The sequence below is a fragment of the Petaurus breviceps genome, unplaced genomic scaffold (assembly GCF_028583685.1).
Source record: "Petaurus breviceps papuanus isolate PSGF00001 unplaced genomic scaffold, PetGlider_PUasm1.0 90459, whole genome shotgun sequence".
NCBI lineage: Eukaryota > Metazoa > Chordata > Mammalia > Diprotodontia > Petauridae > Petaurus > Petaurus breviceps.
The window spans coordinates 1,179,414-1,197,459 of NW_027187259.1; the positions used below are offsets into that span (position 1 = coordinate 1,179,414).

Sequence of the window (18,046 nt, forward strand, 5' to 3'; positions counted from 1 at the left end):
GTTCATCTCTTTCACACTCACAGTTACGGTTAAATGTTTTCCCCTTCCCATATGTTTTATTTTCCTGCCTTTTTTCCCATTCCCCTCTTTACAAAGACAAAGAAGGTAGGGAAAGAAAAGTAATGAAATAAACACTAGTATCTATAATTGAGATGATCTGATCCTACTTCACTGCTCTTCCCATCTTTGCTCAGGGCCACTTCATGGGCTAGGACTTACCCTTTCCTCCCTCTTCTTTTAATCTTCACTTCATAATCAGCAACAGTAGACTGAAATTTATTTTGCTCATGACCATTCCCTCCCCAAATCTAACCACTTTCTTAAATGCCTCTCTTACTCTCATTGTCCCCACCTAGTTCTCTGCCCACTTTCTGAAATGTAAAATGCTCACACTGAAAATTTAACAATTGGTTTTTTCCAACAGGTCTGAGCTGGTGCTAGCATGCCCTTGACTTGTATATCTGACAAGTCATTCTCGGCTGCTGAGGGGGAAACCTCTGGTAATGTGGTCTAAAAGTCTGCCTCAAGCGGCAGAGAGTTTTCTCTCACTGGAGGTCTTGAAGCAAAGGCTGTTTGACAAATTATGTTTTAGAGAGGATTAGTGTTCAAGTATGGGTTGTGGGGAGATTTCTGAAAGCCCTTTGCTCTCTCACATTCTATGAAAGGGGTAGTGACTTGGCCATCATCAGTTAGTAGGGAAGACAGGATTCCAAACCGGGCTCTCAAATTCAGTGAGCCCCTGTTACACTGTACTGTCTCTCAGTAAACAAATGCCTTATGTCCTTCCCATCAGTAGGAATCCTATGGATTCTGGACCAGACCTGAATCACCTCTGGTCCAAGATGCTCATGGAGAAAATGTGGGTTTAGGATAATTCTTCAGGCTGGTGAGGATCACTATTTGGTGGGACTGCCATTTTGTATTACAGTTCCTTGTATTTGTCATATCAGTGGCCTAATCTAGGAGTATAATCTAGGAAGCATTATAGTGGAGAGTGGTCAGTACTGTCTCCTAGACAGTTCCTTAACATGAAACAAGTCAGGAAACCAGGATTCAAATTTCTGCACTGATCAGTTGTTTAACCATGACTAAGTCATTTTACCTCTCTGAGCCTCTTCTTTCTCCTCTATAAAGTGACTATAATAACACTTAATTTCACGGTGCTGTTGTGAAGAAAGTACTTTGTAAACCTCAAAGCACTAAAAATGTCTATTATTATTCAATTTTAAGTTCTATAAGGATAGGAATTGTATCTTATCTAAACAGCCTTGTCTTCTGAGGGGCACAGCCTACCCTCTTCTTCATCCCTTGGGGTATACTTCCTTTTCACCTGTTAACCTCTGTATAGCCTGGTCTTTAGAAAGGATATGAAACCCATTAGGACTAAAGTACAAATGACTCATCCTGCTCAGTGTGAATTTATTTTAACATGAAACAAAGCTTTTGAATGGTAGGCTTTCAGGTGTAAGGGAGAGACTTTTGGGTATAGAGATCTTCCCAAGTAATGTTGAAGTTATACGGTGTAGGTGATCAGCTTCCTGTACTTGTGTGTAAGACTGTCCCTGGGCCAAGGCAACCCTGTAAATCTAAAGCTGGAAGGAATCTTATCTTTAGAGCTAGAATGACCTTTGCAGATCATCTAGTTCAATCCTCATTTTATAGAGGAGAAAACTGAATTCTAGAGAGGGACTTGCCCAAGATCACATAGTTAAGTAATTAGTAGATAGGATTCGAACCCAGGTCTTCTGATTCTCAGTCTACTTCTCTTTCAACTATACCACACTACCTCCTAGTGGAGTGGATTTTTTTTAATCTCCTAGGAGTGTAAGTAATAGTTCTTCTGTATAGAAATACCTTCTTGCATTGATATTTAAGTGTGAATGCCAGACTGAGGGAAATGTATTTTTGAATACACCAGGTAATCAAGAACCTATTTCAACAGCTATTTTCATGGTGGTGATGAGGGTTGGGGGTGTGGAAAGGAAGCACGGAACCCCTACATATCACTTCAAATAGGAAAGGGAGGCCAAAAATGTAGAAGGCAAGCTGTCCGCTTATTTCAGCCTCTTAAGCTATATTCAGGCCACATGTAAACAGCTCCATCTCTCCCTCTGCAGTTCTCACCCTCAATTAATTTGTCCTTTCTGGCACTAGGCTGGGTTCCTGAGTCCACTGTTGGACTGGAGCCTTCTAGCCGTACACTATGTCACATAAAGTTGATTACAAAGGCAGATCTTGGTACTGGCAATCTTGAAAAACAAAACAAAAAAACAACCTTCCCATTCCTCTCAGCACACATTCTCCTAGTTGGTTTGTTGGCTCTTTCTTTACCTAGAAACCACTGTCTAGCCTTTGCAAGGAAATGTTTTAAAAAGGAAAAAGAAAAAGGGAGTCAGGGTAGGGAAGCTCTATGTGATTGGATGGTATCCAGGTGGCCCATACATAGCTGAACTGTGAGGGAGTATAATGGCAGTCTTTTTCGGGGATCAGCGCGGGCCAAGGCCCACAATTTTCTGTTTGCAGTTTTGCTGGGAGAGAGCTGTGGTGGCTTCTTGTAGAAGAATGCCATGCTATCATCATCTGCCAAGATGCTAACTGAAAAGGTCCATTATTTTGAAACTTAATACCTTATAAATTATATGAAGATCATGTTGACCGACACTCACATCTGTTAGGACATTTGGGGACTTTTTTTCCTCCTTAGGTGAGGTAGTCTGAGTAAACTCCTGTTTGTACATAAATAACCAATTGTGTATTCAGGGAGAAAAAGGTCTCATCTCTGAGCCAAGGCACTGGGATTTGGTGGTGGGTGGGAAGATGTAAATGGATGTAAGTGGACAGTCAGGGTTTATGTGGACAATGTATAGTTGCTTATTTCTCAACAGAGGTCAGTTGTGAGTTAATGTGTATAAAATACTCTGATATATTTCTGAGGCGTAGCAAAATACCCATCTTGGTTTATCTATGGTTGGGTCTGTCTCCTAGAGTCTTTTTTCCCCTTCCCACAGAATCTGTCTGCAGACTGAAGGTGTCTTGCCAGGATGGTATGATAGACAGATTATTGGATTTAGGATCAGAGGACCTGGGTTCAAAGTCCAACTCTGCTAATTACCACCTGAACACACTTCGAGCAAATCACTTAACAGCTCTGGGTCTCCATTTCCTCATTTCTGTATTGAGAGAGTTGAACTAGAATTCAGGGCTTCTTAACCTTTTCCCACTTGTGACCCCTTCAGCACTTCTTAAACTGTGGGTCCCGACCCCATGGGGGTTTAAGAAGTTTAAGAGATTCTGGACTAGGTCATTTTCAAGATTCTTTATTGCACTAACTCTGTGATCTTATCACCAAGCTCCCTTCTTGTTCTGTGAGAGAAAAAACTGCGATAAAAATGTTATATCTTAGTCAAATGCCAGTCAATTGTCAACCCTAATTCCAGTCCAGTTCCCACTGTATCTGGATGCTGTGTTTTCTGAAGCAGAAATTAAGATAGTCTTGAGAAAGATTCTTTTTTGCAAAGGTATAATTTCTTTTAAATCAGGACTGTCCTGGGAAATCCCACAAGTGTGATCCTGGTATCTATTTGGAGGAAAAACATATTCTCCCTAAGAAATATAACATGCACAGAATTGTACAGAACATAGAAAGTGATTATGTAAGCCCTCTATGGACTCTGGTTGGGGGAGGACATCTGTAGGCAGGAGGCTGGGCACAAGCTCTCAAGAACACTGAAATTCAGGAACATTCAAGGAAGGCACTGCAAGAGAAATAAGAGAATAGGGCTGCAACCTCAGAGAGCTGCTCTGCATCTCTGCCCAGCTCCTACTGCTACTGGCAGGAAGCTTGCCTTTTTATTTTCTGTTGCAGAACAGCTGGTGCAGCCATCTTCCCTGAATCTTGTAGTGAGGGTGAAGGTGAGGGAGAACACATGGACAGCCCTGGTGCTGCCTGGTTGTTTACAATTCTGGTGCTGAGATGCAATGCCTTTCAGGTATTGATACTCATGGCTTCCATTGCTGAGACAGTTGCTAATGCCCCCATTGTCTCCTCTAGGTTGCTGTGATATGCTGCTTTTATAACAGCAAGATGGAATGCTAAGAGTAAACCCATTTTTCTTGCTTTATTAGCCAGATGGATAAGTAAGCATAATTAGCAGACCCTAGATGACTCTCAACCTATATTCTCTGAAAGTTTAGGAGGTTGTAGTTTGGGAAATGATCAAATATTCTAACTACTGAGGTAAAAACTTCTGGGGAAACTAGAAAGCAGTGTGGCAGAAATGAGGTTTATGTCAAGATCTCAAACCATATTCCACAATACACTACAAATAGCGACATAACTCACATATAAAAGGTCACAGAATAAATAAATTAGAGGCGTAAGGAAGACAGTACCTTTTTCAGCCATGAATGGGGAAGAATTCAAGAGCAGAAAAGGGGATAGAGAGGGCCATCGAAAATAAAATGGATGGTTTTGGCTACATAAACTTGAAGAGGTTCTGCACATAGAAAATCAGTGCTGTTAAAATGAGAAGGGAAGTAGTTAATTGGAAAGAAATCTTAACTGTAAGTTTCTCTGGTAAAGATCTCATTTCTAAGATGTATGAAGAGGAGATTCAGATATATAAGAATGGCAGTCATTTCCCCAATAGATAAATGGTCGAAGGACATGAACAGTTAGTTCTCAATGGCAGAAATTCAAGCTATTGCTCCTGTTGTTTTAAAAAGTGCTTCAAATCACTAAGAATTGGAGAAATGCAAATTAAAGTTAACTACTAGGTTGAACTTCACACATTTTAGAACAGCAACATTGACGAAAAAAATGACAATTGTTATATCTTGCATTCTGTTTTAAGTAAATGGCCTTTGGAATTGCTGTGATGTCACATGATTAATTCTGGTTGATCAGGGAAAGATAACAGGGACTTGTGAGTAGTGACAGTTGAATAGATGTTTAACTTGCTAAGATTTTGGAAACCTGAATGTGACAGTGGGACACTTTTTATGTTTCTATTTTTTTTTTTGGTGTCTCTACTCCCACTCCTTTTTCAGGCCTTGGGATCTTCCCACCAAAATTTCTTGCAGAAGGGGAGATGAATCTCTATTTGGAAACAGTAAATATTCAAAGAAAAGCTGAAGGAAGGATGTGTTCTTATTTCCAAGACTGTAGGAATGTATATTTTCTTGTGTATCTTTAATATGTTATGATAAGCACTAGGGAAGAAAGGAAGGAAGGAAGGAAACACTGTATTTTAGGCACCGTGCTAAGTGCTTTACAAATATCTCATTTGATCTTACGACCCTGGGAGGTATATGCTATTATGGCCCCCATTTTACAGTTGAGAAAACTGAGGCAAATAGAGGTTAAGAGATTTGGCCAGAGTCACACAGTTAATAAGTGTCTGAGACTGAATTTGAACTCAGGTCTTCCTGCCCCCAAAGGTAGTGCTCTGTCTACTGTACCATCTAGCTGCCTCTAGATATATCTGAAGATACAAAGAGAAAAAGAAAAGTAGGTGCCTTCATAAAGTAGCTACTGAGAGATACAAGCTATAAACAGACAAGTAAACAGAAGACAATTCACGATTTGAGGAGTGTCCACTTGCAGCTTAGGGGAATCAGGAAAGGCTTCTCATAGGAGGTAGCATGTGAGCTTAACCTTGAAGGAAAGCTGAGATGCTAAAAAGCAAATGTGAGGAAGGAAAGCAGAAGCGAGGGACAGTTTGTGCAAAGGTAAAGAGATGGTAGATGACTCTGAATGTTAGGCATGAGGAATGGCGAACAGGCAAGTTTGATGGGTACAGGGGTGATATAGTATACGAAGGAGAGTAATGTACAAATAGCCTACACAGACAGGCTCTCAGGAGATTGTCAGGGGCTCCGGTGAGTCCTTTGTCTTTTATACATTACTTTTGTGCTGTGAAATAAAGGCTATTCCATACCCTATATACATTGAGGACTCTGAGTGACTCTTCAGAGGTTGGGGGATTCATTACCCATGTTTGAATAGAACTTGGGGCACAATCCTTTCCCCTTGACCCCAAAACAGTTCTGATCTTGGAGGCTTGACCAGAAAGGGTTAATTTCTCCTCCTTTGGTTGATTGCTCTCCCTAAAGTCATCCAAGCAAGTCTCCAAAATAACCTTAGGTATAGCTCATGTCCCAAATGTGAGTGGTAGAGTCCCTAAGTCCTACACAGGAGCTCACTGTACAGTATTGTCCTTGAGTAAAGGTGGGAACCATGAACAAATACAGAAAAAGACAGTAATTAAATAATCTCTCAGTTTCTCCTTAGAAGAGAATTGAACTTGGGGTTCCTGGCAGGGTAACTTGCTATTATTTTGGTGAGTGCCTTTTTCCACAAAGGCTTATATACATAGGTTCCCCAAGACTCAGAGTACCATTCTAAGTACCATTCTTAGAATGGTAAGGTAAATGAGCTTTGGGATTGCTGAGTAAGCAAACCCTTTCTCATTGAACTTGCACTGTCTGAATTCCTGTATTACCTTTCCCACCACATTTTCTATTTTTAATTTCTTTTTTATATTTTATTTGTTTTAAGCAGCCAAAATTAGACCTCTTACCCTCTCATCCCACCCCTATTTCCCTTTTGTGTTGAGAACACAAGGAAAACAAAACCCATTACAAACATGTATAGCCAATCAAAAAATTTCCACATTGACATGTCAAAAAAACCCATTAATTTCCTTCTACACTTTGAGTCTTTCACCTCTCTATCGTGAGGTGAATAGCAGGTTTCATCATTAGTCCTCTGGAATCGTGGTTGGTCAGTACTTTGATAAAGAGATCAGCACTGTAGTATCACATTACATACATACATACATTCATATGTAATAACTTGTTCATCTGTTCCCTAATTTATGGGCACCTCCTCATATTCCCCTTCTGTGCCATCTTGAATTAAAATATTTTTGTCCTCTTAAGAGGACAAAAGAGCTAGTCTTCTTAATCTATCCTCTCTCAAATTTCCTCTCTTCACTTCTCCCCTTTCCCTTCTCTTTCCCTGTTGAGTTAAATATATTTTTGTACTCAACTTCATGCACGTGTGTGTGTGCATGTGTGTGTGTAGGTTTCCTTTTTTTGACCAGTTCAGATGAGTGAAATGCAGGTGGTAACCACTCCCCTATCCCCTCATCTTTGTATATCTATATGTATATATACACATGGTTGTATACCCTGATTATGTGAGATAATTTTCCCTAAATTTCTTTTCTTTACTTTATCTCCTTACCCCCATGTATTCCTCTTCCAGTCTTCTCTTAAGATCATCAAGACATAACAGAAGCAGTCCCATGCCTTGTCTAATTGCATGCCCGCTATGGCCCTGATAATAGGATGTATCATCTCTCCATATCTGAATGCAAGCAGTTTATCTTTGTTTGGTTCTTTATCATTATTGATTGATGTTTATCTTTTTATATTTCTCTTCACTTCTGTGTTTGAACTTAAAAGTTTCTATGGAGCTCTGGTCTTTTCATCAGGAATGCTTAGAAGTCCTTTAATTCATTAAAGGCATACCCCCCCCCCCGAATATTTTACTCAGTTTTTATGGGTAAATTGTCCTTGGGTATAAGTCCATACCCTTTGTATTCTGGAATATTGTATTTCCAGTTATTAATTCCTTTATAGTAGTGGGTGCTAAATCATGTGTGATCATGATTGTGGCTCTTTGGTACTTGAATTCTTTTTCCTGGCTACTTAAGAGCATTTTTTCTTTGACCTGGAAACATCTGGATTTTGGATATGATGTTCCTAGGAGTTTTCATTTGGGGGTTTCTTTCAGCAAATGACCACTGGATTCTTTATTTCCATTTTGTTCTCTAGTTTTAGGAGATCGGGACAGTTTTTTTGTTTTTGTTTTTTTTGCCTTTTGGAGGGCAATTGGGGTTAAGTAACTTGCCCAAGGTTACATGGCTAGTTTTTTTGTGTGGGTGTTAAGTGTCTGAGGCCAGAATGGAACTCAGGTTCTCCTGACTCCAGGGTCGGTGCTTTACTACTCACTGCGCCACAATTTTTGAAATATGATCCCTAGCCTCTTTTTTTTTTTTTTGTTCATGGCATTTGTGGCCCAATGATTCTTAATTTTTTTCTCCTCAATCTATTTTAATAGGTTAGTTGTTTTTGGTATGAGATAACTTACATTTTTTCTATTTTTTTCAGTCTTTTGACTTTGTTGTAATATTTTTCATTGTCATATAGAGTCATTGACTTCTATTTGTTCCTTTCTAATTTTGTTGTTGGACAAGGTTTTGTATCTCTTGTACTAAGCTGTTAATTCATTTTCCAATTCTTTCTTCCATAGTTCTTATTTCCTTTTCCAATTTTTTTCCTCAAGTGTTCTCATTTCATTTGTGAAAACATTTTAAAACTCTTGGCACCACTCTGGCTGCATCGCGCTCACACCGAGCTCCAGGCCCCTACAAGTGCTGGCACCGCCGCCTCCCTACTTCCGCCGCCATGATCATCTACCGGGACCTCATGAGCCATGATGAGATGTTCTCCGACATTTACAAGATCTGGGAGATCGCGAACGGGCTGTGCTTGGAGCTGGAGGGGAAGATGGTCAGTAGGACAGAGGGTACCACTGATGATTCACTCACTGGTGGGAATGCCTCTGCTGAAGGTCCTGAGGGTGAAGGAACAGATGCCACTGTAATCACGGGAGTTGACATGGTAATAAACCATCATCTGCAAGAAACTAGTTTCACAAAAGAATCCTACAAAAAGTACATCAAAGACTATATGAAATCAATCAAAGGCAGACTTGAAGAACACAAGCCAGATAGAGTAAAACCTTTTATGACGGGAGCTGCAGAACAGATCAAACACATCCTTGCTAATTTTAAAAACTATCAGTTCTTCATAGGCGAAAACATGAATCCAGATGGCATGGTGACTCTCTTGGACTTCCGTAAGGATGGTATGACTCTATATATGATTTTCTTTAAGGACGGTTTAGAAATGGAGAAATGTTAACAAATTCAGCTGATGACTTTGAATCACCTGTCATCATAACTGGCTGCTGCTTTTTGTCATCTACACAACACCAGGACTTGGACAATTCATCTTAAATTTTATTAATTTATTTTTGACCTAGATTTATTTGGAGTGGAGGCATTGTTTTTAAAAACATGTCATGTAGGTTGTCTAAAACAAAACGCATTTAACCCCCCCCCCCAAAAAAAAAACCCCAAAACTCTTGCTTCATCTTTTCCAGAAATTCTAGGTGAATTTTTGCCCAGTCTGTGGCCTTCTCTGAGGTTTTGCTCATAGATGTTTTTGAGTCATTCTTTTCTTTTGCAGTTGTGTCTTGAGATTCTCTGCCAACCATAATAGCTCTTTATGGTGGAGTTCTTTTTTTTGTTTGCTCATTCTTCCTGATTTTTCACTTGATGTTAGAGATGGGCTCTGTGGCAATTATGCAGGAAAAAATTCTGATTTAGTCCCATTATTGTTTTCTTGGAGTATGCTAAGTTGTGTTATCAGGATCTCAGGGACAAGCAAGGGACAAGCAAGCTTTCAGTGTTCCCAAAGATTGTGGCCCCTCTTGTCTGAACTCTGAAAGTTCCTGACCTGAATTTGGGTCTGATGAAGGATAGAATGCTCCCCGACTCAGCCCCTCTCAGTCACCTGGGAAGCTTTGCTGGTTTAGTGGCAGAATTGTAGGCTCCTCTTTGGTCTGGGATTCCAGTCCTGGTCATTCCTCTGCAGTCTGGTTCTAGAAAGGAAACTTTGTTCTTTCTCTGGGGTCTGAGACACATTGCTGCTGCTGCTACTGGCTTTTAAACTTCTTTCTTTCTTGGTACACTCACCAAGGCCTTTCTAATTGGGCCATGCCACCCTCCCTCCCCTGTCTACAGAGGAGATCTTTTTGGCACATGGGCTTAGGCATATAAATGTCTCAGTATTAATGGGCTGTCCTCAGCTTCAGCATTATGCTTTTGATAAGCAAGGTAATGCCATTTTAAAAGAGCTAGGAATGTTAAAACAACTTTATGCAGTTGGTCACCACAAGCAGTAGGTGTTAGTAAGTCATACTAGCGTAATGAAGGAAAGACATAAATAGATTTGTGTTAAGGAATGATTTTTCCATGCACGAATTCAAGAAATATCTGTGATTTTGTCAGTATCGAAAGTTTCTGGTGTGAAAATTGTTTCTACTATGCACTAGGATCTTACTGATGTGGGTATGTTTTTTGCTAATGCAGATTGTAGCCTTCTGACACATTTTTACCATTGTATGATTTTTGTTCATATCTTTCCATAAGTTTTCTAAGGAAGATCCATTCAACATTCTGGGGGCCTTCTGCTAATTCTTTGAATAGTCCGTGATACCTTGGCAGCACCAGGGTTATCCATCTGCTATTATTTGCCCTCACTAAAGGACTGGCCTATCTCTTTTTTCAGCCATATACATCCTTGATGGCATCTTTTAAAACACTTCCCATGTGTAAATCATCATTTATAAATATGCTTCAGCCTATCCAGACCCATTATATCCCTTTTCATTGATTGCCCTTTGGGTCACAAGCAATTAGGGTTCTTCTAAGCTTGTAATATTCTTTTGATTCCCAGACATATTATTTCACAGGGAGAATCTTGATATTTGTTCTGGAAAACAGTTTGAAACTATACTAGAAAAATCACAAAATTGCTCATTTGCAATGACTCAGCCATATTACTACAGAGCACAAACCCAGGAAGGGCAAAGACAGAAGGAAAAGTACCAGATAACAATATTTGTAGCAGCACTTTTTTTTCCTCAGGAAGATACTAGAAATAAAAAGGAGTGCTCATCAATTGGAGAATGACTGAACAAATTGTAGCATATGAATGGAATGAAATATGATGCCATAAGAAGTGATGAATATGAAGAATACAGGGAAACTTGGGAATACTATGAACTGATCCAGAGGGAAGTAAGCAAAACCAAGAGAACAGTCACCAAAATAATGCATGTGAAAATGTCTTTAAAAGACTCAGAGAGAAAGGCTCCACATATACCAAAATATTTATAGCAGCATTTTTTTGTGTGTGGTAGCAAAGACCAGGAAATAACGTAGATGTCCATTAATTGCTAACAGCTAAACAAATTGGAGTACACGAATATAATAGAATGTTAATGTGCTGAAAGAAATGACAAATATGAATATAGAAAAAACATAGAAAGACTTACATGATCTGATGCAGAGTGGAGTAAGCATAACCAAGAAAACAACATATATATGTATATATATAATAACAACTACAACATTATAAAAAAAAGTTGAAAGTGAATGTTGCACAGTCATAAAGAACAAACTTGACCCCAAAGAAGAGAGAAAAGAAAATACCTCTCCAACTCTCTGGGGAGGGGTGCTCACAGGTATATTGCATAGTCAGATTTATTCAATGTATTGATTGGTTTGCCAATTTTTTCTCATCATTTTCAAAAACTTCTTAATTTTTTAAGGGATAGCTCTTTGGGAAGGGAAGAGAGAGGGTAAATTTTAGGGAATATAAAACAAAAGGCATTAGTCAAATGTATTTTAAAAAAGATTTCCACACTCTGATTGGTGCAGTGACCAAGCTTTACATGAGAGGTGAGATGGTGAATCGTGCCTCCTTCGTTTCAACAGAGTGATGGCAGACTGCATGTCAGTGTCCAATGTGTTGGCTTGTTCTGCCTAACTGTATTTTTTTGGTTAAATGAGCAGGTTCTGTTGGGCCTCTAGGAAGTAAAAGTAAAAGTTAAAACAATATAAAAATTTGTTTTAAAGATACTTGTTTTAAAGAACTGGGTTTCAGTGCTATGGGAATTACAAAAGAAGTATAAGTGCATGTTTTTTGTCTTTAAAGAATTTATAGTCTATTTCACTAGACAAGGTATGTGCATATAAAACAATATAGAATAATGCAAGACAGTATCTATTTGAGTTTGAAATTATATTGTATAGCTTATAAATTCTGTAGGAATTCAGAGAAAGGAGAAATCAGTGTGGGCTGAAATCATCCCAGAAGGCTTCCTAGGATGACCATAGGATCACAGGTTTAGAACTGAAAGGAACCTGAGGCTATCTGGTCCAATCCCCTCAATTGTACAGATGAGGAAACTGAGGCCCAGGGACATTACTTGTCCAAGGTCATAGAAGGTCATAAGATGGGCCACAAGCTGGGTCTTGGGTAGGATTAGGAGATGTGCTAAATTTAAAAGTTTGGACTTGACCAGACAGACAACTGAAAACCATTGCAGGCTCTTGAGAGAGAAGCACATAGAGACTTAAAAGGTTTGTGTCATGGATCCCTTCAGCAGTCTGGTGAAATCAGAGGGCTCCTCAGAATCTTGTTTTTAAATGTATTAAATAAAATACATAGGATTACAAAAGAAACCAGTTACATTGAAATTGTTACCTATTTTTTTTAACAAACAAATTTACAGACCCTAAATCAGGAACCCCTGACTTAGAATGAAGTCTGTGTCAATTGATGTCTTGGGGTGGGGTGGGGTGATGTCTACCAAATAGAGTGAACTTGTTATTTAGTCATATCTGACTCCTTGTGACCCCATTTTGGAGTTTTCTTGGTAAATATGCTGGAGTGGTTTGCCATTTTCTTCTCCAGCTCATTTTAGAGATGGGGAAACTGAGGCAAACAGGGTGAAGTGACTTGCCCAGGGTTACACAGCTAGTAAGTATCTGAGGACAAATATGAACTCAGAAAGATGAGACTTCTGACTATAGGCCCAGCACTCAATCCTCTATAACACCTATCTGCCCAAGAGGTAAACTGGGTGAAAACAAATGGTTCTGAATTAATGGCTCAGAGTAATTCTTTATGACTAGAACAAAGTACATGTTTTCCTCTTGATAACCTGGAATAACTAGTAGCCCTTGCATAGGCACAATGACATTTTAATCAGTGACCTAGCACACTTAAACCACTGGATTTAACAGTCAGTGGCTGCACCCACCTAGGTACCAGACCACTGTGTCAATCTTTGGAGATGCCTGCAGAGGAGGGTCGGGCTGTGTGATGCATATAATTCAGGTCTATTCAGTTCATTCAGCAAGCATTTAGCCTTCAGCTTTCTGTGCTAGGGGAGACAGACCAAAAAGTGAAATCCCTGCCTCCAGCAGCAAAAGGGCCAAACTTGTACATAGATAAGGAAATACAAACTAGGGAGATAAGGAGAGCATTACTACCTGGGAGCATCAGGCCAGACCCCTGAAGGAGGGAGCCCTTGAGCTGAGCCTCCAAGGGAGTCAGGAATTCCCAGAGGTGAGGAGGGAAAGGCTTCCAGGTCTGGGGAGTGGGAAGGGGGGGATTGCAATGGTACAGACTGGAGATGGAATGGAATGACATGTATGGGAAGCAGCAGAAGTGTGTCAGGGGGAAATAATCACTGAAATCTTTCAGAAAACGTAGATTGAAGTCAGTGTGACAGACCTTAAATGCCAAAGTCCAGGAATTTGTTTTATTGCAAGGCAATAGGGAGCCAGGGAAGCTTCTTGAGCAAGGAAGTGACATGATCGGAGACATGAGCAAGAAAAGACATGGGGGCAGAGGGAAGAGGTTTGACTTTGGAGTCAGGAGACCTGAGTTCAAATGTGGCCTCTGCTGCTCACTGCCCAGTGACCTCACTCCTCTGAGTGTACTCCCTAGTGCTTCCCAGTATGAGGATGGGGCTGCTACTCTCGGAAACAAGTTGTTTTCATCTTGGAGAGCACTGGAGGCCCTGACCTTCTCTCCTGCAGCCATTCTGGTGGTGGCTGTGCTTGTCTAACTTCTTTACCTCTTCAGGTAAGCAGCTTCTACCACCAGCAGTCACTGGCAGCATGTCTATGCAAGGAGCCTATGATTGGGGAAGTGATACACACCCCTCAGTTTATCCTCCAGATTGCTAGGCTAGTTGTAATATGAACTTCCCCTCTCTGACCTCTGTGCTGACATTGACACTCCTTCCCGAGAGCCAGAGAGCCGGTCCAGGACTGGCCTGCTACTTCTGAGACCTGGTCAAAAGTGTAAGTAAGGGTCTTAAAATGCTTGGAGGAGGGGCCTGGGGTTGGTCCAACTGTAAGCTGCTGTGCAGATGGGGTCATCTGGGGGCTGAGAGCCGGAAATTGAGACAGCTAGTTAGAATTTTCCCTTGAAGCCTTTTTATGAGCCTTTAATGTGGAGTCAAACCTTTATGAATGCTAAAAGAAACTGCAAACTCCTGCTACCCTCAATTAGGGGTGGGGGTGGGGGAGAGCTGAGAAGTTAGATCCTCCCAGATTCCTGCTCTGTTTGAAAGGAACCCAAATGTCACCGTTTGCCTGGAGAAAAGAATGGCCCCAAGTTGTTTTTTTAAAGTGAAACAGCCATGCACAGAATTGGAACTGGGAAAACAATGGAGTCCTGCATTGAAGCCATCAAATGAGAGAGTTTGCTAAGACCCAGACACTAGGAACAAAAGCCACAGATGGGGTTAAGGAATACTTCCTCGTGATGGCCTATTTGCCGTTTTGGCTCCCAAGGAACTGATTGCCAAGTACTCCTGAGAAGCTCCTGCACATGTTGTCTTCTGCCCATGGAATTTGGGCAGTATACTGTCAATAATGTACATTTTCTTGCAAGCCCAAATATTGGCAATGTTTGCCTAAATGTGAAATCTCTTTATAAAGAAGATCTCTGTGATTATGAATTATGGGAAGGGGGTGGCTAGGTGGCACAGTAGAGCACTGGCGTCAGGAGGACCTGAGTTCAAATCCGGCATCAGACATTTAACACAAAAACTAGCCGTGTGACCTTGGGCAAGTCACTTAACCCCAATTGTCCTGCAAAAAAAATGAATTATGGGAAGGACCCGTGACTTCCACTGGTGTATTGCTAACTTTTATTTCTGACTTAGTCTAGATCAGTCCTAGGGACATGAGGGGGGACACAGAGAGAGGGCAAAACGTATGCCAAGGCACAGAGGGAGAACCTGTTAGGTCCTCCTAATGTCAGGCCCAACATGCTGTGCAGCCTAGAGTCTAGATGAATACCAGCTAGAGGATGGTATTCCTCTAGATGGTATTGAATCTCTGGGTCAAAGGATATGGACATTTTTATCACTCTCTTAGCATAATTCTTAATTGCTTTTCAGAATAACTGGACCAATTCACAACTCTACCCATAGTGTATTACTGTGCCTGTCTTTCCACAGCATTGTCTTTCCTCCAACATTAACTAGTCCAGGGGTGGGGAACCTGCAGCCTCAAGGCCACTTATGACCCTTTATGTCCTCAAATATGGCCCTTTGACTCCAAACTTTGCAGAACAAATCCCATTAATAAAAGGATTTGTTCTGTAAAACTTGGACTCAGTCAAAAGACCCCACCCAAGGACTTACCTCAGTTTCCCCATCCCTGGACTAGTCCTTTCTTTTTGTTATCTCTGCCAATTTGCTTGGTGAGAGGTGAAATCTCAATTCTTGTGATTAGCATTTCTTTTATTATTAGTGATGTAGAACAGTCTTTCATATCTGTTAGTTCATAATTCTTCTTTTGAGGATTGTTTATTCATATCATCTGACTTCATCCATTGATGAATGGTTTTTGCTCATATATTTATGCTAGTTCCCTATATATATATCTTAGATTCCAGACTTATTAGAAATATGATACACATTTTCCCCATCAGCTATTTCTTTTCTTATCTTAGCTGCATTAATTTTGTTTGTGCAGAAGCTTTAAGGTTATATGTAAATAAAGGTACCTATTTTATCTCTTAAAGCAATTGCTCATTTTCTTTCTCAGTACCACTTTGCCACATTGAGAAACTACTATCTGATTCTTTCACTGATTCTTTGCCTGATTCTCAGTAGTTTTCTTAGAGATGAAGGGAAGCTGGTTGTCATCCTCAACCCCAGCATGCCGGGAACCTATTGCTTGGGTCTTTGCCATTTTTGACACCTCACTGCACTGCTTTCAGATGTTACTGAATAATTTGGTGGGGGAGGTGCAATGTGAAAATGGTTCCTCTTGCTTTAGGAAGTGAGGTGGGGGAGAGAGTACAGTACAACTTTGAACCTTCAGGGCAATCCCACCCTTTTACCCTTTGTCTGACCCCCAAGATCACATCTGTGGGAACTGTCCTCTACTCTGTAAAACTGAAAAGTGGCACTGGAATGTGAAAGTCAAACAACAGATGGAGTGAGAAAGGCACAAGCAGCACAGAATTCTTCACAGGTCTTTTGTTCTGCTTAGATGGCCAGTAAGCAGCAGTTTTCCTTTAACCAATTCTCTTAATACTTCCCCCATCTCAAAAATTCCAAACTCTCCCACTAGGAAAAAAAAAATTCTTCTAGCCATCAAAACAAAACAAAAAGGCACAGGCACAGAGAGGCTGCTGGGAGCTTCTGGAGGAATAAAAGGGCCTGGGGATGTTCTGTCAGGCTGAAGAGATAGCCAAGAATATCTTTTTGAAAATGAGTAATGGTTTACCTAGGGGAGGTTCTTTTATTCTTTACTATGTTTAGAATGTTTCCAATTTATTGTTCGTTGTAATAATAACTGACATTTGAATTGTGATTTAAGTTTATGAAGCGCTTTCTATATGCTGTGTCATTTAGTCCTCAAAACAAGCCTGAGGTAAGAGCCTGAAGGTATTATCTCCATTTTACAGAACAAAAACTGAGGTTGGAAGAGGTTCCATGATTTTTCAGTGGTAACATAAGAGGCAGCATTTAAACCCAGGCCTTTCCTAACTTCTAGTCTGCTGTGGCCCACTGCTTTTCTTCCAGGAGATGCTGGACACACTTCTGCAAGCTGAGTATATGATTTCTAGTACAGTGATACTGTGCTGTAAATAAACAAAAGATCTCCATGCCCTAGCACATTCCTATAGTGGAGTTTCACCTGCATTTGTTTATGATGAGAATTGGTCAGAGTTCCATGAAATCAATGCTTGCATCTTTGGATTTATGTTTTGATGCCTTTTCCCCAAAACCCCACATGTAATTATGTTGAGGAAAATTGGCCATTAAAGCCTGTGTATTAGACTGGTTTTGAAAAAATTCAACCTAAACCACATCATAGAAGTGAAGCCTCTTTGAGTGTTTCCATGGGAATAGGCCCCCTTTCCCTTGAAGCCAGTCCATCGAGCCCCTTGGCCCAGATTTGGGGTAGCACATCATTTAGCATCCAGAGGTGAAAGGATCACACAACACTTCTTTTGATGTTGTTCTCATCCGTCGGACCCCTTCTGAAAGGGGATCATAAGACTGCAGCAGCGGGCTCATGACGAGAGAGCCCTGCTGGTTGCCAGCAAGAAAACTTAATTAGTATCATTTGTTTCCTTTAATTTCCCATTTTCTGTTTGCAGAGACCAGGCTTGTCTCTCAGAAACAGATGTGGGACTGAAAGTCACAGGGCGGTCCTCAGAGACTGAAGGCTGCTCTGTTGCTACTTGGACATCACAGTGCTATTAGCTATTTGCCAGGCTTAGGGCTGGCCTACTCTGCTTTTACCCCTTTTATTCTCTTGGACTCTCAGAGGCTGAAAAGGACCTTAGAAATCATCTAGCCCTGATTTCCTCTCCCATTTGACAGGTTGCCAAGTTACCCTGATATCCATACATTCACATACATACATATCTCCCCCTTTCCTCAGGAATGTATCAGGAGGGCCCAGCTCTGCAGCCAGTCAACACCAGTCTTGTGTAAGAGGGGCCGAATGGTCCTGGAATGAAGCATAATACTTCCTCTTTCCAGTGATCTTGGCACATTGCAGATGGAATGGAAATACATTCTCATTATTAAGGGCTTATTATGTGCCAAACAGTGTGCTAAGCATCAGGATATAAATAGATAAATAAGACAGTTCTTACTTTCAAGGAGCTCATATCCTGATTAGGGCAGACAACACACAAAGGAGAATTTGACTGCAGGGCAGATGGCAAGGCTTGTTAGTCCTTAGGATTCAATGGTAGTTCTGATGGCAATGCCTAGAGATGCAGGGAGCAGATGGTCAGGGCCAGAAGACCATATCAAGCTATGGCAGACCCAGTGATCTACCATCTTAACAGA

General features: G+C 40.7%; 2 protein-coding genes across 3 annotated transcripts in view; both read left to right on the plus strand.

The window, feature by feature from the left end:
- LOC138141716 (putative P2Y purinoceptor 10) overlaps positions 1–18,046 on the plus strand; it is a 170,624-nt gene that overhangs the window by 33,801 nt on the left and 118,777 nt on the right. Inside the window, exon 1 of one of the 2 annotated variants that reach the window (XM_069062523.1) lies at positions 13,867–14,018. The exons of the other annotated variant lie outside the window; for it this stretch is intronic. The gene's annotated coding sequence lies outside the window, so the exon portion shown is untranslated. Of the gene's footprint in view, positions 1–13,866; positions 14,019–18,046 lie in introns of those variants that run through there. 2 annotated transcript variants of the gene reach the window in all.
- LOC138141694 (translationally-controlled tumor protein-like) lies at positions 8,446–9,097 on the plus strand. Its single transcript, XM_069062479.1, has one exon. The coding sequence runs from the start codon at positions 8,476–8,478 to the stop codon at positions 8,992–8,994; it is 519 nt and encodes a 172-aa protein (XP_068918580.1). The 5' UTR covers positions 8,446–8,475; the 3' UTR covers positions 8,995–9,097.